This window comes from Gasterosteus aculeatus, chromosome 16 (assembly GCF_964276395.1).
Source record: "Gasterosteus aculeatus chromosome 16, fGasAcu3.hap1.1, whole genome shotgun sequence".
NCBI lineage: Eukaryota > Metazoa > Chordata > Actinopteri > Perciformes > Gasterosteidae > Gasterosteus > Gasterosteus aculeatus.
In genome coordinates, this window is record NC_135704.1 from 4,102,431 (window position 1) to 4,125,628 (window position 23,198).

A 23,198-nucleotide genomic window follows, 5' to 3' on the forward strand; every position below is an offset into this window, starting at 1 on the left:
CATGTGAATCTGTTGCACGGGGGGGGGAGGAGTGGGGGGCTTTGGGTGAAGTGGAAATCAGTAGATATGAGTGAATCGAGGAAGTAGGAGGTGGGTTCACATCAAAAGATGGACAGTTTCTCTCTGAGACACACGCGCTGACGCACACACACACACACACACACACACACACAGTCGTCCTCATAGTCGTCCTCATAGTACTCTCCATTCGTGCACATTTTCATCCGAGTGTTTGGTCGGTTGGAATGGGACACATCAAAGCTCTAGTTTCTCTTTTCAGTTTTTATTCGCACATGTGTACATAAGCCCCCCCCCCCCCCCCACACACACACACAGTGTCTCACGCCGAGGTGTGGTGGTTTAAAACCAGCGGCGGGCAGATGAAAGCGTGAGGCCCTTTTTTTGTTGTTGCCCCTGATGTTTCTCTCTCTCCCCCCCCCCCCCCCCCCCCCCTCCACGCTCACCCCGGGCAGGTCAAAGTGACCCTCCCTCACTACAGAGAGCCGCGGTACAATCGCTAGACCTTTGAGCTACGTTTGAATTCCCATTCATGTCCTCCCTGTGTCCCGCTTCTTCTTCATCCCAGAAAAGGCCGATGAGAGATCAGAGACAAGAAGAGAAGAGATCCGCTTTGGTTTTTTCGTTGCATAATGGCTGTATTAGAAGTCCGCATTTTGTAATAAACCCTGCAAAATGTAACCGTTTGTTTACGAAGCGCGGGAGCTTTTCCTGCATGTTGTCTTCGAGCTTTCTCAAAACACAGCACATAATGACAAAATGCAGATTTGATATTTTGGCGAGTTATTACAAAAAGACTACAGCATTAGAGTATTAGATCCCATTAAACTCTACACGTGTTCCCAATAAAGAGGACACAGCGTGTTTATATGTTTATACCATTACAATTTATACCAAACAATTCGTTCTCTGGGTTGTTTTCCCGCTCATTTAGTTTATTTTCTCAGGTCATGCTTGGTGTTGTATCTTATATCTGTTGAGTCTTTTTGCTGTAGTTGTTTACACTACCGAGCATTTACCTCTGTGTGTATGTGTGTGTGTGTGTGTGTGTGTGTGTGTGTGTGTGTGTGTGCGCGCGCGCATGTTCTCTTCTCGTCTCATAATATAGAATTTGAGGTTACGGTCAAAGATTGTTATGTAGTTTGCAGATGTCTGCAGGCCACATGCGTATGTGTCTTTGTTCCTCTGGTCCCGATGGCGGCGGACCACAGCGGAGGCCACGGTTGGCCCGAGCGCCGGGCCGGTGGTCAGCTCTTTCCTCGAAGTGACACGGTGTTTCCCCGACTGTTGACCATCCCCTCGGCCCGGCTGGCTCCCAACCAGTGGACTGTGGTTCCTACTGGAAAGAGCATCCACCCCAACAACAGCATGAGCTCAGTGCTGTAACTGGCCTGCACATGTGTCTCTGACCACAGGTCCTTCACTCAGATAAGATGCTGCCGTTTTCCCTCTTATTCCAGCCAAAGGGAAATAAACAAACTATGCAGCGTTGAAGGCAATGAAAACGGGGGATTTGACGCGGCCCTTCAATAAAGGGTTTTACGGATGAAGTGATAACGTCAGAAAGCATTGCAATCACAATGGATCAAATATGTGACGACACAAACGCTGTTTGCGTAGTTCAGCCACGCTTTTTTCCTCTGGAAAAATGTTTATATAATATATAAAGTTAAGGAGGAAATCTAACCCGATCCCAGAGGAAACCAGGCGAGACGAGGGTCCTGTCACTTGAGGGGGGGTTTGCTGAGTCAGCGTCACTGTCATCAGCTGACGACTCATCTGACCCTCGCTATTTTTATGAAAACTGTCAGACGGCGTGTGTTCCCAAACGTCCTCACTGGTTGTTTCTGCACTACGATGTCTTTCTACTCACGATGCAGTACCTGTTAACCTCAGCCTGCAGCGATCAGCAGATTAATGTCATTAACATGCATAGAAAATTGCCATAAACTGGAACCAGGTTTGTGACCATTGGTCATAAAAATGAAACCATTTGAACACGCCCCCATCAACAAAGGATTAATCACTACTCCTTTTCTTGAACAAAAGGTGTATTTTCTCATTTTGTGGTCTACGTCTATGTTGATTTTTAAATTTTTTTATTATTTGGTGTCTACATGTTCAAGAAATAAAATGCTTCAAATCAAATCAAAAATCAATAATCATCAATCAGCAGCTCAAGGGGTTCCCAGATTACCTTTCAGCTAATATATTCGGCCTCTCCACCGACAGTAGCCTGCTCCAATGTGATTGGTTAATCCCGCTCAGACTAGGAACAGTCTCCGATTCCACATATCGGAATCTATCGAGGTGAATTTGTGACTGGCCGAGGCTCCAACCTCAAAGCGGGTTAAGCTGCTCTCGGTGCTGATAAGACCACCGCCTGTCTTTGTCAGACATCAGATCCTCGTCTACGGTATGAAAGTAGTTGACCTGACTTCTTTTTCTTCCTTTTATTGTCGCCCTTCATCCGTCCTCGTTTGATCTGGCTCTTCTCTTTCATGCAATCCCGTCGTCCCTCTCGTCGCTCAATAGCCGTTTACTCATTCGGCCTGTTTTTTTCCGCTCCCCCTTTTTGTGTCGCTGTGCGCCGCGCTCGCTCTGAAGCACCGCGGAGCGACAGGCTGACACACGCCTCCCTTCCTCCCTCGCCCGTCTGTCTTCTCTGCAGCGCCGTGTCCTCCAAACCCGAGATAAACGGTGGCTGGATAGGGGACACCTGTCGCAGGGCGGTGCGCTCAGGTGTCTGTGTGTGTGGGGTCGTAGATTAGCTCCGGGTGTTTGGGCGAGGAGCGAACTTTAAAGAGGTGGGGAAGACAAAGCCGGCAGTGGGGACGGCGTGGGGCTGAATGGAGCCGAGGATCTGTTGGCCTTTTCAGCTCCACGGAACGCCCTCTCATTGAAGTGGGCTGTGTTGTGACTACTTGAAGAGCCGGCGCTCTGAGATAACACTTGAAGGGAGAGGCATGTAGATTTAGGCAAACATGGAGATTAATATCAGAAGATGCTTCTCCAGAATGTACAAACCGCGATGAGAGTGCTGATCATCGGCAGTCAACGTAAGCCATGCACTCCTCAAACATCACCACATCCAGCTGCCTGGATGGAAGATCAATGCAGCAGGCTTGAATATAGTTTTAAAATTGAGGAGCAAATAAAAGTTGAAAGAATCTGTTGTTTTGTATTGTGTGCGTCGCCTGTGAACGGTCAATAACAGGTTTGAGATCCTACACTTCAGGGGTCTCAAACTTGGTCGGTCGGACCATCAAGCGCCGCCACCCCCCCCCCCCTTCCGTCGACCGTAATGGTCTGGCCCGCGTTCGGTCCAAGTGGGCTGCAGCTGAATTGGGTCTGACACCCCTGCTACACTTGATCTTAAGAAACGCGTCCATCAAAGCATTTCTCAACATCTCTGTTGTCAGTGCACTATAATCAGTTGTCTCAGGTATTTCGTCAAGGTGACACCTGCCATGATGCAACGTTATCTTCCGAGTGCCTTTTTAAACTCTGACTATCTTGTTTATTATCAGCAGGTTTACTCGGCTGGATTAGTGTGGTATTTAGTGAGGGGCAATAAAGTGACGCACATTAAAGCCGAGTGATTTGCTCTCCAACCTTTGAGTTCTCCCGTCTTCTGCAGTGGGACTCATTAGAATCTGTTGGACTTGAACCAAAAAAACAAAAGTTCTGGTGTTGATATTCTCAGCATCTCCAGAATATAACAACCACGATGAAATTGCATTCATGCACTCCTCCACAGGAAACATCACTTTTAGATTTGTGGAAAGAGTCCTGACCTTTAAAAATAGATCCATGCCACAATAATACAGGAGCCTTATATTTAGTCTAAAATTGGTCAGCAAGTAAAGGACGTGTTTATAGCTGTTCCTTAAGGTCACATTCAAAGGTCGGCCGTCATTAAGTCATTCAGAGGGCAGTGATGCAATAGTTGTTTTTATATACGGTTCTGCTATAACAGTAATTTTTGTTTATTGACACACATACTCTCTCCTCAGGGTGTCAGCGTCCGGTCGGCCTCTCCAAAGGAAAAGCGAAGGTCTGCTTCTACAGCGGCTGGTACTACTGCCAGAGTTGCCATCAGGACAACGCTTTCCTAATCCCAGCACGTCTGCTGCACAACTGGGACACCAGTAGGCACAAGGTGGGAAAACACACACATACACAAGCGACACCACGTGAAAACCTCCACCGTCTCTCCCAACATGTGGCGATAATCCCAGGACATACAGCATCATCCCGCTGGTCTGCTGACGGAAACTCTGATGTGCTCCTCCAGGTTTCCAAACAGGCCAAGGAGTTCCTGGAGTTTGTGTACGAGGAGCCTCTGCTGGACGTCCAGCAGCTCAACCCTTGTCTGTACGAGCACTGTGAGCCTCTCAGCACGGTGCTGCGTCTCCGGCAGCAGCTCCAGTCGCTGCGCGCCTACCTGTTCAGCTGCCGGGCAACCGTCGCCGAGGACCTCAGGCGGAGGTAGGCCGGCGGAGGAGGTCTATTGTGGTGGCGGAGCAGCGTTCAGGCTCTCAACACACATCTTTTACTGATCAAAAATGGGATGTAGATTTAAAAGATGATACCTATTCACCTGCACAGTAGGGAACCGTCAAGGAGCCCAGACGTTTGGATGGGACATTGACTCTTGTAATTCCACATGAAAGCTAATCTGCAGAAGCCCAGAGAGGTTCAGCCTTTGTCATGTTGTCTGTTTGGAAGTAACCTACCAAAGGGACGTTCATATTCCCTGGGTGTTGGCTCTAAAATGTACCCAAATCCAGCTAAAATACACATTTTAAAATGTTAAAAGTTATTTGCCATGCATATACTACTATTATTTAACATCAGCAAGCTGCCATCACTGACGTATGCCCTGTTGTTATTCCTCAGCTGATTGATTGACTTCATAGACTGTTAACATCTCCCCGTATGATCCGTGTTTACATGTGTGTGTCTGAGTGCACGCATGTATACTCCCATAACTTTTATCTGCATGCATTCCTGTCTGTGTATAGGCTGCATACACGTAAAGGAAGTGCGCCTGTGTGTGCACATGTTCATGTGTGTGATGATCGGGTTGGGGGGGGGGGGGGGGGGGGGGCTGTTTATCAGAGCAGGATCCCACACTGAAAGCCTTGTCTGTGAGCTGATGGATGCTCCCTGTCCTGCTCCACTAATGGTCACTAAGACACTCTGAGACAACTATTTCTAAAGGAGAAGCATCCACCTCAGCAGACAGGATCTAATTAATACTCGGTCATGATCATCTGCACGGCGCATCGCTTCTCACCCACCAGCAACGCTATCTGACCACGCAAATAATAATATAATACAGACAACTGCTCATAGACAGGTGTGTGGATTATTCATCGTAATGTGAACGTTGTTACTGAGAAGAAATATAGTACATGTTGTAATGTATTTATAAGAACGCTTTCCCCACAAAAATCTCCATTTAAGAAAATGGTAGAAAAATATTGCCAAAAGAGATCTGTCACTGTAATTTTGTTAACGCTTACAGCACTTGGTCATGCAATTAAAAGGAGAATCTAGATAGTATATTTAATTGTAATAATGACTGTTTTGCAAAGTCTATATTTTAATCTTTATTTACTTTATATCGTCCTACTATTTCTGTCATTTGAGTTTTTTTATACCCCTCAGTTACCTCATATAACAATAAATAATATTTTCACCAAGCAGTCTTTACAGACTAAAGGTTAATTATATCTCTATTTTTGGTCTTTTATGAGAGTTTTAATTTCCAGCTATTTCAAATGTTTTTCTCTCTGACCTGCTAAGTAGCTTCACACCAAGAGCCCATGTTAGCCGTGAATGTTAGCCGTGAATGTTAGCCGTGAATATTAGCCGTGAATGTTAGCCGTAGCCTGTTGAGCCAGAGACAAGCGGCATCATTCCCCTCTGTGTTTACTCCTGCCCCATTAGCGAGTGCCGGCTGGTGCCCCGCCACTTCCAAACACTGCAGGATTGATGAGGACTGTGGCGCTAAAACCTTCCTCTAGTCATCAGTCTACTTCAGGGACGGGCGGGGGGGGGGTCTGAATGGAGATGTCTGTTGCATACATGCAGAAAGCCATGGAAACACAATCGCACACAAAACCACACGGCCACAGTCTGTAAATTAGAGGGCACTATATTTCTGGGCCTGTACAGCACTTCTATAATGGGGGTACATCTTTAAACGCTTTGCAAAGTAATCTGATCTGACTCGTATGCAGTATTAAAGCTGCGTTTTATTATTTTTGAAGTTTGGTCAATGTATGAATTAATCTCAGTAAACTAGTTAATTGTTTTTGGCACATTTTTTAAAATGTAATGTTGTACGTGCATCCTGCATTGTACTTTGAAGGTGCAAAATACATGTTATTGTGATACAAATAATGAGAACATAAAAGTTGGCATCCGTTGGATGCAGAAGTATTCAGCCCTCTCAGTCAACACTTGAACCCTCTTCTGCTGCGATTGCAGCCTCAAGTCTTTTGGGGTTTGTCTCCACCAGCTTTGCACATCAGGAGAAATGTTCCTCCATTCTTGGCAAAAAAGCTGAAGCTCAGTCTGATTGGATGGAGAGCGTCTGAACAGCTATTTTCAAGTCTTGCCATAGATTCTGAATTGGATTGAGGCGTGGAGCACTTTAAAACATGAACATGCTTTGATCTGAGCCTTTCCATTGTAGCTCTGGCTCCATGTTTACGGTCATTGTCCTTTTTAGACGGCATCATATTTTCTTCAAGGATCGCCTTGTGTTTGGCTCCATCGCTCTTTCCCTGACTGGTTTCCTGTAGCTGCTGAAGAGAAGCGTCCTCACAGCATGATGCCACCACCATGTTCCCTGCTGGGTGGTGTTCTCAGGGTGATGGTCAGTGGTGGGTTTCCTCCACACAGACTTTTGCATTGAGGCCAAAAAGTTTTAGTCTCATGCGACCAGAGCATTTTCTTCCACATGTTTGCTGTGTCTCCCACGCGGCTTTTGCAAACTCCAGACGGGATTTCCTATGGTTCACTTTCAGCAGCGGCTTTCATCTTGCACCACTTCCGTAGAGGACAGATGATAGTTGTCCTGTGGACAGATTCTCCACCTCCCGTTCCAGCAAGCCGAGGCCCGGCTGGCCGACACCAGCTCATTGTCGGACTTCTGGAGGAGCAATGTGAATTCCGTCCCGGCCTCTAGATCTTTCCCCAGCAGGGTCTTTTGGGGGGATTATGGTAGTTTATGCATCCGGTCTGAAGTCGAGTCGTGGACTTGCAGAAGGCCTACGGCCGTGGCCCCCGGTTCCCGTGGGAGGTCCCGCGTTAGTCGTTGCTAAAGGGGCCGTTGCCTCGAGCCATCCGCTGCTTGGAGCGCTGTTTTCGCACACTCGGGATAAACACAATGGCCTCCCCCAAGGTCGTCCCTTGGCATTAATCCCTGCTGGTATTTCTAAAGGCCTGATGATTAGTCGCGTTTGCCACGGTGTTGGGTGACTATCCGTTTTGTTTTGGACCTGATTTTCTTCATGTACTGATTTTTATTTTATGTCTTGCCATTGTTAAGGTGTGTATGCATCTTCTCTTTCATGTAAGTGAGGGTTTAACTTATTTAGCCTTTTCTGCTGAATGATTATCTCAGCATGCAAAATGTTGTAGTTAGTTGAAAATGCGAAAAGAAAACATCCCTCGCTATGACGCCTTTGTGCTTCCACCGTTTCTGGGTGAATCCCTTTGGGCGGGTCTGGTTTATGTTGTGGTGTAGTTATTGGTCTCTGTGGTGTTAGTACGTCTTTACAGTCTTTGATGGAATAGACAAGGTGGTTTTGGGTGTGTCTAAAGTGGTTTATTGTTTGTTTTTTTGCTGGTTTTGAAGTTTTACCCGCTGGTTGAGGTTTGGGTAGATTAAGTTGTGATTGTAGGAGGTAGTACTGTCTATACTAGTAGTAATACTTGTAGTGGTAAGAGCTCACAATGTAGTAAATTATCTACACGGGACCGTCCTACTTATCCGATCAATATAGACATTAACAACTTTCAGCATTCGGAAACTTTTTTTTTTAACCATGACACTGTGTCCACACACGCGATATGTTTAACAAAGATAAGATGTTTGCATTAGATTGAAATGTGTTTATTTTTTCCACCCCCTACACACACACACACACACACACACACACACACACACACACACACACACACACACACACACACATATATTTGCAGGACCTCACAGTCCCTCCTTTAGTCCACCATCACAATCACAGAGTGGGAACAACATGTGAATCAAAGGTGTGTCTTCTGCCCTGGAAATTCACAGAGGAAAGAAGTGAAATATGGAATTAAATACTATCAAGTCATGCAATTATTATCATTTGTTTGCATATGAGCATGAACGGTGTATCTATCAGTTGTAATCTAATCCTAAAAGGTGTTCGTTCTGTGTTCCGGTCTGTGTTTGATTATAAGTGTGTGTGTGCGTGTTTGTTTGTGGTCTTGTGAGTGCTGATGTGGTAACCGTTGGTAACGTGCCTAACAGAGCAGTTTATCAGAGGGGCCTGTCACCATGGGGCGTTTGCATCACGCACACACACACACTTTTGGTGACACTCATCACAGCTTAGACAGGCTTTAACATGGTGCCATAGATCTCAGTGGTCTCAGAGGAGGTCTCACACACACACACACACACACACACACACACACACTCGTGTCTGTTTTGTCACATAATGTTGAAGATGGAGTGCGTATGACTCCTGTGTGTTTAGGAATTTGCAACACACGACCTGCTTCGCACAGACTGACGTTTCAAGGCGTTTCTCTCGTGTCTTTTCCCAGGATTTTCCCCCGGGAGTACCTGCTACAGCACATCCACCTGTACTCCATAGCCGACCTGCAGCAGGTAAACACACACGCCTGCATGCTTGTATGTACACAGGGGCAGAGATGCCGTTCACGTGTCTTAACGGCAACTGAAAACCGGTGCCAAAAGCAGCAAATGGTTTTTGTTTCAGACCTCATACCCGAGGCTCAGTTCTTCTTTCATATGAAACATTTAGATCAATATTCTGTCTTGTATGTATTGCCATTTTAAGAGAAAAGATTGAAAAGTATGTCGTAGTAGACAGCAGCGTGGCTAATTTAACAGAACACGGTGAGACAAGCTGTTATTGTATATTGTTCTACATATCTGTAGAAGGCTGCTGGCCTTATGTGGTTTACAGCCTCTCCGTTGTTTCTGTGGTACGAGCCCGTGTGGTAACAGCGATAAGAGGAGGTCCACCCTCCAATAGCCCCTATTTAGAACAGTGTCCTGATCCACGAAAACCACGGTGTCCCCGGAAGGAATTCATACCTTTTTTAAACTGCAGCTGGTGTAATGTGCATGGTTTCTTCTCACACGGCGCATCTCCACCAGCCGGGATTCCAGTTACGCCGGCCAAACTGTTCACAACTTCACTATCTTCAGTTTAACGTGAAAGTAGACAAATTCTTTTTTTTTCTAGCAGTGATCATTAAAAAAAGGAAAGCGGCCTGGCCTCTCAGCGCTCCAGTATCTAGTCCTCCAGCCGAGTTTGGGGGTCAGAGGAAAGCGGCCACAAATGACTGAAAAGTTCTTTTGTTTGTCATTATGTTCATTATGTAGCACCCTGCCCCATTTTTTCCTCTTCTTTCAAATCCCCCCCTTCTGTGACTCAGAGCCACGGACTCTCACAGTGAAAGGGATTGGACCCCCCCCCCCCACCTCCTCCCCTCCTCGCCTCCCCCCTCCTCCTTCTCCTCCTCCTCGTCCTCCTCCTCCACTCCCACACTCTGTGTCTCTCTGCTTCACTAATTGGTTACATTCAGAATCAACAGGCAGAAAAACAAAGCGTGACATCCCTCCATTCTTCCCAACATCCCCGTGGCCTCACTCTCTCACACACACACACACACACACACACACACACACAAGCTGAGACACAAGAGACACACGCACGACAAGCTGCGTGTGTCTCTTTCGCTGCTAAAATCTGTGGTTCACTCATAAACGCCAAACTAGGGATTTAACACTAATTTCAACAATAAGCAGCGACTGCACCACTCCTCCCCCCCCCCACCCACTAACCTCCCCCATCTCTCCCCTCTCTCGCTCTCTCTCTCTGAGATTCTCAAGCACTCTGTCCCTTAATTGGTTTTCCATATTAACAAGCTTGTTTCTTTTGATTCACCTCCTGAATAAAATGACGCTCTTAATCAACGTGGCTTTTTTTGTTGCGGCTCAGAGGTCAGTGGAGGCTGAACTCCCCCGGCTAAACCCTGGACCACACTAAGTCTATTCACCTCTCCACAAATAGCCTCCACCCAGATCCCCCATTAGGAGCCCGTTGGTTAGGAGAAAACATATGTGTTTGTCTAAGGACACTGCCCTCTTCCTCTGCTGGTTTTAAGGATTGTTTCTAGGGTTTTGTCTGAGGACTAAAGTAGTAGCAAAGTGTGTGTGTGTGTGTGTGTGTGTGTGTGTGTGTGTGTGTGTGTGTGTGTGTGTGTGCAGCAGGCTTCCCACAGTGATACTCTGGCATTCCCTCTATGCCAGGCATGCCTGTCCACTCACACTAGTTCAGACACACAGAGGCCTCTTAAGTAAATGTTTAAAAGAAGCTTTTACCCTCAAATGTTAGTTATGTGGTTTGATCAAATATTCATCATCATTATCCTGGAAATTGGGCAACGGATATTTACCCCTTGCTCCCCGTGAGTTAACTTGCTCCCCGTGATTTAAGTCCTCCGAGTCCACTTCAATACACACACACACTCTCATTAACGTGACACAGCTGCAATTTACTTAAATTTAGCTATTTTTTTTCATTCTTCCAGATGTTGGAGTCTTCTGCTCTTAGTTATTTGATTTAACTTTGAACAGAAAATGTTTGCTTTTCATTTATCACTTGGCATAGACTCATATTTAGGGATTCTAAAATACAAAACAAATATGTCAAATGGATGCTTAGTAAGAATTGTGTGCAGACCGCAGCATTTAGGCACCGACAATCAACGTACTTCAAGTCTATCGAGAGACAAAGAGTTAAACAGCAGTTTTAGGGGATTAGGAGGTTTTGGGCACAAAGGCTCCGCATGGAGCAGAAAAAGAGGTTGAACTGGAGGGGGAGGAGTTAAAGAGGATGGAGGGAGTGTGTGTGTGTGTGTGTGTGTGTGTGTGTGTGTGTGTGTTGAGGGGGGGTTGTCCCGTCCTATGCTCCACAATCATATAGCGAGTGCGAGAGTCTCGAGTCTTATTTCATTAATCCTGGTACTGCTGCTCATGCTTTTGAAGTCGAAGTCCACAGTCACATTGACCCAATCAGAGATGAAGCTCTTTTCAAATACTTCCACAAACTACTTGGTTGTATTGATTTTTCTCCTTGCAACCTGCCACCATTGAGCTTTTTTTCATTCTTTTGAGATTTGAATCCTTGAATCCTTTTAGATAACTGAAGATATAAAACCACCCAGGAGAAAACTACAAGTTAGAGGAAGTTAGTCAAACAGAATGTGTCTTTGATATTTATTTTCTCTCATCCTGTTAATCATCTCAGAACCCCATTTTATCCTTTGCCAGCCCCCTCATCAGACTCCAATCGCTATGCAGAGTCCACATGTCAACAGTCTGTTGTGGGGCGAGACGTTAGTGAGCCGGCCCACCCTGAACTCCTCGCGGAGCCCTGAGGGGTCTTCAGGCGGCCCTCAATACCTGACTTCATTGTTGCTTCTGTGGGACGCGAGCAAGTGTCCAAACGAATGGGGCTGAAATGAGGTTCCTGCCTGATTGATTGTCCCCGTGTGACCCGTCTGGGCGTTGGCACTTCGGAGTCGCACCTGAAGCGGTTATTTGTGGCCGGCAGCGCGGCAGATTCTTTTAATGTAAAAATAAAATGTGATGTTACCACGGGGAAGTTCTTTTTTTTTTTTTTTCATCGCTCTATAACATACGATGGCGTCCAGGCTTCACGCGCGTCCAATACGTGTTTTTTCTGTTCACCTCCGTCACTCCTCATCCATCCATCTTCCTGTGCCGCCCTCCATCTCCGCCCCCCTCGCCCCTCTGGAGTACCCAGCAGCCACTGCGCTGCCAGTCGTTTGATTCTGCCCAGTCCAATTACAGAGGGCTGTAATTACGGAGGCTGTCGGCCTCCATCAGGGGAGCCATTCGTCATGTGGACCGGGCTGGACCGGGCTGAGCTGAGATGCAATGTGCTGTTTTACTTTAAAACAAAACAGCCTCGGCGTGCGGCAGTAATGAAGCGTTTCCTCCCCAGCGAAACATCTGTGGGGACGGTTAGCGGGCTAGCACACGTAGCCTGTGTTAGCACAGCATCGCTCAACATAACGTCCGAAAGGCCCGAGTTAACATCTTTACAGAAACGTCCCCGTTTGCCGCTAACGGGACATCCGTTTGTCGTCACACAGTGATGTTTGTGAACGAGACACAGAAGGATTTGCTCACTGATGACACTGTTGCACTCACCTGTTGGGAGTAGAATGATATTATTAAGGCAGCTTAATAGAATGGATCCTAATAGAGGGCCGGAATGCACATTTAGCATCGGGATTCAGCAGCTTGAGATCCGGAAAAAAGTAGAGCTTCAAGGGACGCGAGACGCTGCTGTTGAGTTATGCTTTTCATCTGCTCATTGTTGGAGCAGTTCTTTGTCAGCTGCGGCGTCATAGCTCTGAATGAAGATGACGAGGACCAACTTGTGGTCGCACAGTTGTTTCATCAACATGGCAAACAGACCTGCTCTCCACATGGAACCGCTTGGATCTCTGATGTCATTTAGAAAACAGATGGGCAGTTTGGTAATTCATCGCATTTCAATGGAACCACATCACAATGGAATGATTGACGGTATTAAGAATTAAGTATTCGGAGCGAACATGCGTTTTTGTCACACTTTACATGATCACTCTCAATGTAAATAAATGTTTGTCTGAACTGTTGTGTGCACTTTGAATAAAGAAAAAGGAGAAAGTACTCTCGTGTGTAAGTCACACAGAAATAGGCTTTACGTTATAAACATTAACATTGTCTTACATATTAACATTATATGTTATATTATCTAGGCTATTTATTAATATAATTACCATAAAACAGCTATTGTGATTTATGTTATTGATTGCTTCTGGCCATATAATAATATTCGGGCCTCTTGGTCTGGACTAATACTGGCCACTAATCAGTTTTTCTGTAAATGTGGAGTCCGAGGCTGACTGGAATATATCATGTAATTAGTGAGCTTGGCTCTAATACATGACCGTGATGTTGTTCTGACACGGATCACTTCATGTCAACATTGTACTTGAGGGCCGCGTCAGTCAAGGCCGTTAGTCTCCGTCTGTGTTTTGCCGTAAACAGGATCCGTATTGCGCCGTGTTTCCTCCTCTCTCCATCTAGTCCTCCTCTTCTCCTCGCCGTGTAACAAGCAGCATGAAGGAGGTTATAATTGGGAGGTCCAGGGCTCTGCCAGGTGGAACCACTTGTATCTGAATACAGGCTCTCTCGCTCTCTCTCAAGATCTCTCTTGTATATTGTATCTGTGCCACAGTCTTTCTCCAGCCTCGTACTCGCTGTCTCACATGCACGGCGTTATTAACGCGGCACAATGACGCGACCATATTCCGTTTTCTGCTTCTGTGGGACGCCGCTCCACGACGGCCGACTCTTTTCATGCAACCTTTCTTCCTCTTCAGTCATCCTCCGTCCATTCGGTACAATACAACCGCAGCCCCTCGCCGCCAAAGACCCCGCCTCACTTCTCAGGGGGACTGAGGGCGTTGCCGTCAGAAGGCGTTGCCCTCATGTGCCGTCTTCCTTCTTCCTTCCTTCCTGCCTTACTTCCTTCCCTCTCCTCCTGTCTCCAGTATCTCCTTGAAGCCAAAGACAATTCCTTCTCTCTTTTAGTCACTAAGCCTTTGAATGATTCAATCTCTTAAAAAGCCCTTTTAACTGATCTCAAAGGTCATCACCATAAGGTCGCGTTTCCCTCCTCCCCTGCATGGTGCCACTTCCATGAAGAGCTGGAAAGTTTCGGAATATGCAAATGTTCACGATATAAAGAAGAAAAAAAGAACATGCGAAATCTACTTGAAAACCTACAAATTGATGGAGATTTCCCAACAACAACAATCATCATTCCAAATGACAATCGATGAAAACGTCATGCATGGACCTCTTCCTTTGACTTCCTTGGAGCGAGTTTATTGAATTTAACTGTACTAAAGACAGGATGATTTCAAGGCTTTGAGCAAGTCTGTCCCACTCTGAAGTAGATTCTTTAAGCAACACTTGAGAGTTTCATATTTCTCTCCGGCTCAGACCCACGTGGACCTTATCGCGGACAGCTGATGCCGCTATAATGTCTTTGTTGCTGCTGACCCCGCCCCCTTCTCCCTCCCTCTCCTCCCCCTGCAGGTGATCGATGGAAAGCTGGCTCCCTTCCTGTCCAAGGTGATCAAGTTTGCCAGCGCCCACGTTTTCAGCTGCAGTCTGTGTCGAGAGAAAGGCTTCATCTGTGAGCTGTGCCACAACGAACAGGTCATCTACCCCTTCCAGGAGAGCGCCACCAAGAGGTACCTCACATAGCGCTTCTGCACATTTCACCGCTTCGCCGGTTGGTTTTATTTGGTGTGATGAGACTTGATTTAGGGGAAAAGGTCGGAGAAGAATAGATTTCAGTGAATTCAATTACTCTGACATCTTTGTCAGGCTGTCCAATTATTATTAAATACTGTATATAGACACTACCACAGCGCTCAGAAAAATATATTCTACAAGATGCAGATCGAGTTCAGTGTTCTTCAAGGTCACATTCACAACACTTGTAATGGCATTTTTAGATTTCAGGTTCCCCCCCAACAAATATGTTGACGTAAAGCCATGTAAGTAACATTTAGTGGCCTCCAGTCACCACCTCAGTCCAGTAGAGCTCCTTTGGGACGAGGCGGAGCAGGAGATTCATCACAGATGTGCAGCTGACCGATGCGATCATGGCAATATGGACCAAAAACTCACCTTGTTAAAAATACATACATACATACATACTCACTCTTTATATTTGTGAAGTGGCATTAAACACTTTGAGGATGAACTTTTTTTTTTAAGTTTAAACATCTTTAACTGAAGGGCTCCAGTATTGAGGCACCACGTCTTTATTAGTAGCTCCATTTATTTCCAGGCCCAAAGTCAATGTCTTCCTGCAGAAACAAAGACTATGGTGTGAACAGTTTCCATTGGAAGAGACAACAGTGAGTCCGTGGTTTATCCACAGTAACACGGCCGTTTCCACTGGTGTCACTAGTGTCAACGAGTACTTCAGTCTCTTACTTAAGGCAAAGTAGCTACGCAACAGTGCAGAAATACTAACTAGCAGATAAACTGCTTTTAAAATCATGGTGTCCGTACGTTAAAGCGTCAAAAGCCTCGCTACTAAATGGCTACTATTACTTTTCATTACATTTTAGGGAAGGTGCTATACTATGATAATCTTGATGAAGTACTGCACTGTGGCTGTGTCTCATGTGTTATGGCTTTACCATGACCTTTTCTTACATTTTTGTCTGACATACAAAACATTATGATGTTCTTTGACATATTTCTGTGATATTTTTACTCGTACACTATTCGTATACTACTCGTATTTTTCATTTTTATAAGGTGTCAGACTTTTATAATCTACGATGACTTTGTTGCCGCTGACAATCTACATATCACTTTGACTTTTTATGACATTTCTAATGACTCTATCATTACATATTTTTCTTACATAATGTACTTTCACAGTTGTTGTGAAATGTTTTGTGATGTACTATACTATGACTTAATTTTGTAATAGCAAACTATAATGTGCATTTTTCATACAAAACCTTCGAGACAAACTATACAATACATATAGAGAGACACAGAGTGTACCGTGATACTTTTTAAAATATATTCCAAATGACATTTGTGACCAACTATTACATTTTTGATATCTGCGACTTATTTTTTTACACATTTATGGCATAATGTTCTTTTGTACTGGAAAAATATGATATCGTTTAACAAAAGTTTAACACACAGTTTAACAAGTTTTTATGTGATTTTGTTCATGGCCTCGTATTATCTTTTTTTACCCTTTGACACCCCCCCCCCCATCTGGTGCGCTGCCGAGGACAGAGTGCAGCGCGTCCCCCCCTGTGCTGAGATACTGACGTTCGTACGCCGACCCGCCTCATGCTGTTCAAACCGTTTGACCCCCTCTGGCACCACGAACAAAGTAGAAGTTCTAGTAAAATTAAATATACTCTTAAGGAATACCAAAAAGGAAGTACAGTACGTGAGTTAAAAAAAGGTGACTTTGCTCAGTATTTTGTTGCCTTGTTGCAACGCTGTGAGCAGCATAAGCTGAACTCTAGTCCTGCACTCGGGCATCTGCAGTGTGTTTGTCACACTGCTCGGCATGACAGAGCGCGTTCATTCCATTCGTGACAGACAGCGGAGCGATAAGACCCCCCCCCTCATCACGAGCACACCCCCATCGTTGAGTTGTGAAGGGAGTGCGGAGTCGTAGCCATTAACAGCTCTTTCTGCTGTGCTGATTGGAAGTGAGTGGAGCTGTTGACTCAGTTGGTCCCATCCTGGCGGTGCAGGAAATGAGCAATGACTTATTTACTTTGTCAAATACAGGCAGGTTAGCTCGTTAAATATTATATATTTTTGTTTTTTTGATTAAATGAGCACTGCAAAGGAGTACTCTTTAAATACTTAAAAGGATTACTTCACCTTCGGTTCTTAAAGAGAACGGGGCTTCTCTCACGCGTCCCGCTGAAAGGAGAATCCAAAAAGCGTTCAACAATATTAAAACTATAAGAAAACCTCTCACACAACTCCTGCAGTTGTTCTGCTCGGGTCAAAATAAACGTAACATCAGCATCATTTAGTTGTTTTCTGAGCTCTCAACTTTTAGTATTTATTTCTGTCAAGTGTTTTTTGTCAACAGCAGAGGTGTGATGCAGTCTTGTGACGATGGCCTCCTCTCACACACACACACACACACACACACACACACACACACGCGCAGATGACCGACCTGTGTGCTCATCTCCGTGGTTGCAGGTGTGACGTCTGCGGCGCCGTGTTCCACGCAGAGTGTCGGCAGAAAGCGCAGCCGTGTCCTCGCTGCGTTCGCAGAGAGCTCCACCACATGAGGCCGTCCTCCTTCTGGTCACCTGACGACGACGAGGACGACGGCCCCGGGTGCTTTCACCTGCCCTACCAGAACACCTGAGACGCGCCCCATCCGGAGCGCTGCCAGGCCACGGCGCCGGACAAAGTGCCTGTTATTCTGAATACGGCGAGACCGCAGGACGGGTTCTGTGTCTGGAGTTCAGAGAGCCTGGCGCGTGGTCAGGTTTGTGTTTTACTGTGTGTGTACCTGCTAACACACACACGCACACAACTGAGCTCACACTGACAACAGTGAAGAGCAGGAAGTAAACCAACTGGGTTCCACTGCAGCAGTATTTTGTGATCAAACGTCAAGGCCGTGCTGGTCCGTCATCTACGTCCTTTTACTGCTTCACTACTTTCACTCCGTGATGAGCTGATGAACGGGAGACTTTAAGCACCGTCTTCCAGCACAAGTTCAGTGATAAAACCATTAGAAAAACAACAGAAAATGTATTGACAATTTTAACAATTCATGTGGAGAATCTGTTTTTTTCTTCCCCTTTTGGCTTTTGACCGTTGGTCAAACAAAATAATCTAATCTTGGCATAATGATCTTTTTTTGTCTTTGAAATGAAAATATTAAAGTATAGCTGCACATTCTTTTCCAGGTCTGTCTTGAAACAATAATGGGACAAAATATAATAATTCCTTCTGTTCATAATGGCATTTAAAAAGATCCTTTTCTAAATCCAGTTCACTGCAAGTTAATAACTTTCAGCTGCATTGTCAAATTAAGAGTATTTCCTAAAGTTCGGGTTGATTGTAACAGCAGCGGATCTTTTAAGACCAGCAGGAACAACGGATGATTACAACAAGCACCAACCCGCTCCACATTACGCTGTGTGGGGATTATTTTAAGACAGGCATGGAAAAAAAAAAGTGAACTTGTCCTTTAATCAGTTTTCCGATCATCAATAGAAGCTTCTCAAACCATCACTGTATCACTGTGGGGCGAAAGAGTTTTTACTATTATGTTTCAATCACTTAAAAAAGATTCTGCGAGCACCAAATAGAGATTGAGTCTCCTGTTTGCATGTCAAGTTCTTTTAGAGACCCGTGAGACTAAGACAAATATTTTACAAACGTGAAACATTATTCGTTTTACATAAAAATAGACTAAGGTTGGACTAAATTTATTTGGTGATGAGTCTTTTACTATTCTGGGACGTAACCTGCGATTCATCAAGGAAAAACATTAATATGGAAACAATAGTTTAGTTATCATCTCGTTGTAATAGTCAAATGTATTTCACCTTATTCTTTAGATGGGGGGAATATTATTTTTAAACATATACATTGTGCTGCTGGGACGGTTTCATAAGCTTCATTTGACGTTCTGATCACTTCAACCAGTACGACTTGTTGGCAATGAAATCTATTGTGACTGAACCAATCCAAACATATTTGATTATACTTTGGGTTCATTTGGGATGTAACTGGAGCCAACAAATTGGGATGTTTTACTCATTAATAACAATATTCTATTAATAGTAGAAGTTATAAATAATAGCTGTGATTGAAATAGAGAAATCCACCTTTCATCAGTTCTCGTTTTCTTATTATTTAACTTGTAAATGTGGAACGAAAGCAGATTTGTAAGTCACTCATTTGGAATCAGTGTTATTTTAATTTAAACCCCTCAGCCTGTCTGAGCACATTTTCTTCACTCCATCGGTCTGACTGGGGCAATAATCTGTAACGTCGCCTTTTCCTTCTCTTCCTCCTCTGATTCTACTTCCTGTTGTGCTTTATTCATGCAGAATCCATCAAACACGATGGATGCTTTAGCTTTTAGTAACTCTATGCAACCTAGATGGCCTTTATATCTCCCTGCTTTCATGTTCATACGTCCAGAAATGCTTTACATGGATGTCGTCTTCACCCTGCAAGCTGCGATTCCATTCCGTTTTCAGGCAAATATTACCGAAATAATAGAAAAATAAACGTTAGTTAAGTTTGACGCTAATAAATCAGCTTACTAATGCACAAAAATACATTTTTAGAAAAATGTTCAAATATTTTGTTTTCTTTAGTAGATTTCCAAAACCAATGACATGATAGATTTTAAAGTCCAATACTGTGAGTTAGTGTTTTTCTGCCAATCGAAACACACTTTAGTAAACGCTGCCTCCATTGGTGTTTTAAAGCTACACTCTGGTTTTGTTGCAGCGAGTTTGATTTGTAATATTTGGATGGAATTCTATCTGCTCGCTCTTCCTGTTATTTGTTGTCTTTTCTGATAAACTGCGTTCTCAGTGCCGAAGGATTGATTTGACCTCGATTCAAGTATTTATTTTTGTTCATCTGTTTTTATCCTGTTGTTCCAAACTCGTTTGAGCCATAAACCATGTTAATCTCAAAGGGAATTCATGTGTGAATAATATGCGGTAATATGCAGTAGGTTTATGCGTGAATAAGTATTTTTTATATCAATATGACAAGTTATTCCTGTTTATGAAGCATGTAAAGTACTGTTGACCAAAACTAAATATCCAGAGTAACTTGCAATATGGCAGGAAGGTCATACAAGTGGTATTAAAAATGTAATGTTATTGTCGACTGATGAAAGGCTTGCAAACCCTTTACGGGAAATTTGATTTGATTTGAAACGTTGACAGGATATATTTTTTAAATCATGTTATTTTTTTCCTACTACGAGACCCGGCATGTTTTAATTTTTTTGAGTTATGACCTCTCCTAACTTGGTGGAGCCAGACTGGTAGAGCTGCATCCACAAATACACACACTGGTAACTGGTAAAATATGTTGAAAATAAAATAGGAATCTAGCTATATTCATTTTTACCCTAAAATTGACAGTGTCAAAAATCTCGATAAACCGTTTTTCTGACATTTTTAGTTTTAAATATTATTTTGGGTGAAAAAATTATTAGGCTAATTAAAACATATTACATTACATTACAGGTCATTTAGCAGACGCTTTTATCCAAAGCAACTTACATTTCACTTTAAACCCATGGCTTTTTCACATTTTTGCCCGGGGAGCAATTAGGGGTTAGGTGTCTTGCTCAGGGACACTTCGACATGGAACATGGGGCAGCCTGGACTCGAATCACCAACCTTGTGCTTCCCAGCACACCTTCTCTAACCCCTACGCCACGACGACCCATCCAAATCAAACAGTAAAAATATAGAATATTGATCCTATTAAAGAATAAGAGCTATTCATTTCTGCACAAATCCCCCCAAATACCTGCTGGGCTCCATAAGCTGCCTCCGCGTCGCCGACCTTTGCATCCGATCACTCTTAAACTTGTGTGTGTTTATTTGCTTCTTACATGCCGTATGTTTGTCTGTTCACTCGTGCTGGATTGTGTTTAGTTTTTTTGTTTGTTTGTTCTTGTTTTTTTTACTGTCCTTCCTACAATATTGCCAATTTTTGTTTCCACGTGGGTTTGGAATAATGATGTTGGACAACCTCTGAATTGTGTTTTAAGATATGTGTGTGCGGGTGGTGCACAGGGATGAAGATGTCTTTGTTTATGTTGCAGGCACATTTCCCTCATTGCAGTATGTCTCACATGACGTATTTGGACAAGAATATATTGCACAGTATTTGAGTATAAACTGGACTGAAATTCTTCTCTGTTGCACTTTTAAGTTATTGGTCTTTTTTATCATTTTAATTGAAGCTGAACTTCTTATGCAAATACAGGAAGTTGAATTTCTGATTTAATCCTCCTGTTTGGTTTTGATCAAATTTGTCTGCTAACCACTGATGCCAATAAAGACAAACTTGTTAATGGTAAATGGTGTTTGAATGCTTTTTAGGGAAATGTTCCCATTGTTTGCCCAACTGCCCTTTAATTGACAAACAGCATCGGCCACTCAGTCGGTTGGGATGTTCTGATCTTGGTTTGTGGAATCGGGGGCTTGTCGTGGTTAAACGTTGCGTAAAAGCGATACTCATTCCCCGAAGGGGTTGGAAGGACATTCCCGTATCTACGTAAAAACATCTGGAGTTGGCAGGGTACGTTAGCACATCTTGTCTACCCAAAGGTAAACTCAATGTAAACCCGCTGCTCAGACATTTAAATGATTGCAACAGTGAACACAGACCTACCAGGCTCCACAGGAACAGTGATGTTTCCTAATTTAATTCTCTTCTGTCTCGATCGCCAGGTGTTGTTGTGGTTCACCTTTACACAGTTATCTGTAGCTTTATCGTTATCTTTTTAACCTGTTTTCAAAGATGAATCAGTTTGACTTCCAGATGTACTTCAAACACACATCATAGAGCCTTGTGTCTGCTTTTTTTCTTCCATGAATTAGATTATTTATTCAGGAACTGATAGAAGTGCCAGTGTGGCAGAGTGTCAGGGTGGAGAAGCACTTAAGGGTCCATTTCTGAGGCTTTAATGTTCCTTCGTCCAAGTTTATTAGTGGATTTTATTAGTGAACAGCGCTATTTACAAATGATACCTGTGCACAGTATTTAATACCTCAGCAGCGTATTGAGCATGTGCATAGAGAGCAGAGCAAGTTTGAGCCCTTTTTATTTCTTCGTCATGAAACTAGATTGTTATGAATTCACAGCAGTTCTCAGTGCAGGAACAACGCATCACAATCTTCTTAAAAAGCCGCAAAGTCCCATCTTCTGAAAAAGCCATTACGCTCGTAAGTTCCAGAACAGCTTGCAGTGTTCTGACAACTGGTCAGACGGACCAGACCTGTCATTCCCAGTTAGACGAACCCCTAACTTCACTGGGAGAACACTTCCGGCTTCAACTTGTCGCCCACATCAACAAGCAACGCTGCGCTTAAGAGCTGGTCTTGTTGGAGTCCGGTGACGGATCAGTCTTCAGGAGCATGAGGACCGAATCTGATAGGCATGCAGATCGCTGGAATACTTTTAAATTTGGGGTGAAGCCACTTGCTGGACTTTTTAGTTACACTAAAGTTAGTTACACTAATGGCTGTTGATGTTGTAATGGGTTTTGGTGCATTTGTGGTTCTGGATAAAATCTCAATAACTATTACATTAATATTTTGATATGTGCTTTAAGGCTCATTGACATATGTCAAACTGACTTACAGTGCGCAGTATCTGGCCTGGACCTGAAATGACTTTGACACTCCTGCCTTAAAGCTTGACTTTTACAGGGTTTTATGGCAGTTAGCTCAAGTTAGCATTGAGGTTCAGTAACAGTTAGCTAGCTTATGTAAGCATGTAACGCTGAAGGGTTAGTTTTAGTTAGCTAATGTTGGCACGCTAAACCAAGATGGTGAACACATTCAGCTGCATACACAGAATGTTTAAATTAAAATTGCCAATATTTTAGAATTGGCATTTTGCTCCAAACCTGTGCAGCCTCACAGAGCTGCTACCATGCCAACGCAAACAACTCAAATGAAGGTTCAAATATTTCCATGAACAGCTACTAAAAGGACCTGGTGGTGAAATTGACTGCTGATTCCTAAGGGTCAAGAATTAACTTCCAAACTGGCTCAAATTTTGCGCACATGGCAAACGAAATGGTGTCAAGTTGCGCCTGTTAGAAAGGAAGAAAGTGATGGAAGTGTAAAACACGCGTCTATGTGACTGCTTTTAACGGGAATCGGTGGGCGTGTTGAGAGTATGTGCGTGCGCTCTGGGCTCGGCCTCAAACTAAGAGACAGAGAGAAAAAAATGAAATTAAAGACCCGTGTGAATAAAAGGTGCATGTTAACCTGCCTGAGCGAATATGCATATTGTCTGAGAGAGCAGGGGGCTCGCGGGCTCAATCGCTCGCCTGTGATGTATGTCGCAGCGGCGGGCAAATTGAAGCTGAGTGTCGACCACGCTTAATTGTCATCGCCAATTAGTGCATTGTGGGACGCCCACAATGGATCAACTGTAGCGAGTAGAAGGAAGTCCTTTGTGCTTCTCCAATGGCCCGCGGGACAGTCAAGACTCATTTAGGACCCGCACGACG

The 23,198-nt window shown here is 44.2% G+C and overlaps 1 protein-coding gene across 3 annotated transcripts in view; it reads left to right on the forward strand.

Annotated features, from left to right (window-relative positions):
* Positions 1-21,033, forward strand: part of plekhm3 (pleckstrin homology domain containing, family M, member 3) — a 32,524-nt gene extending 11,491 nt beyond the window's left edge. For all 3 annotated transcript variants that reach the window (XM_040201670.2, XM_040201673.2, XM_040201671.2), the window contains exons 4-8: positions 4,035-4,180; positions 4,316-4,509; positions 8,857-8,920; positions 14,468-14,625; positions 17,150-21,033. In XM_040201670.2, coding sequence (XP_040057604.2) covers positions 4,035-4,180; positions 4,316-4,509; positions 8,857-8,920; positions 14,468-14,625; positions 17,150-17,321 — 734 coding nt within the window. In that variant the 3' untranslated portion in view covers positions 17,322-21,033. The remainder of the gene's footprint in view (positions 1-4,034; positions 4,181-4,315; positions 4,510-8,856; positions 8,921-14,467; positions 14,626-17,149) is intronic.
* The last annotated feature ends 2,165 nt before the right edge of the window (positions 21,034-23,198 follow it).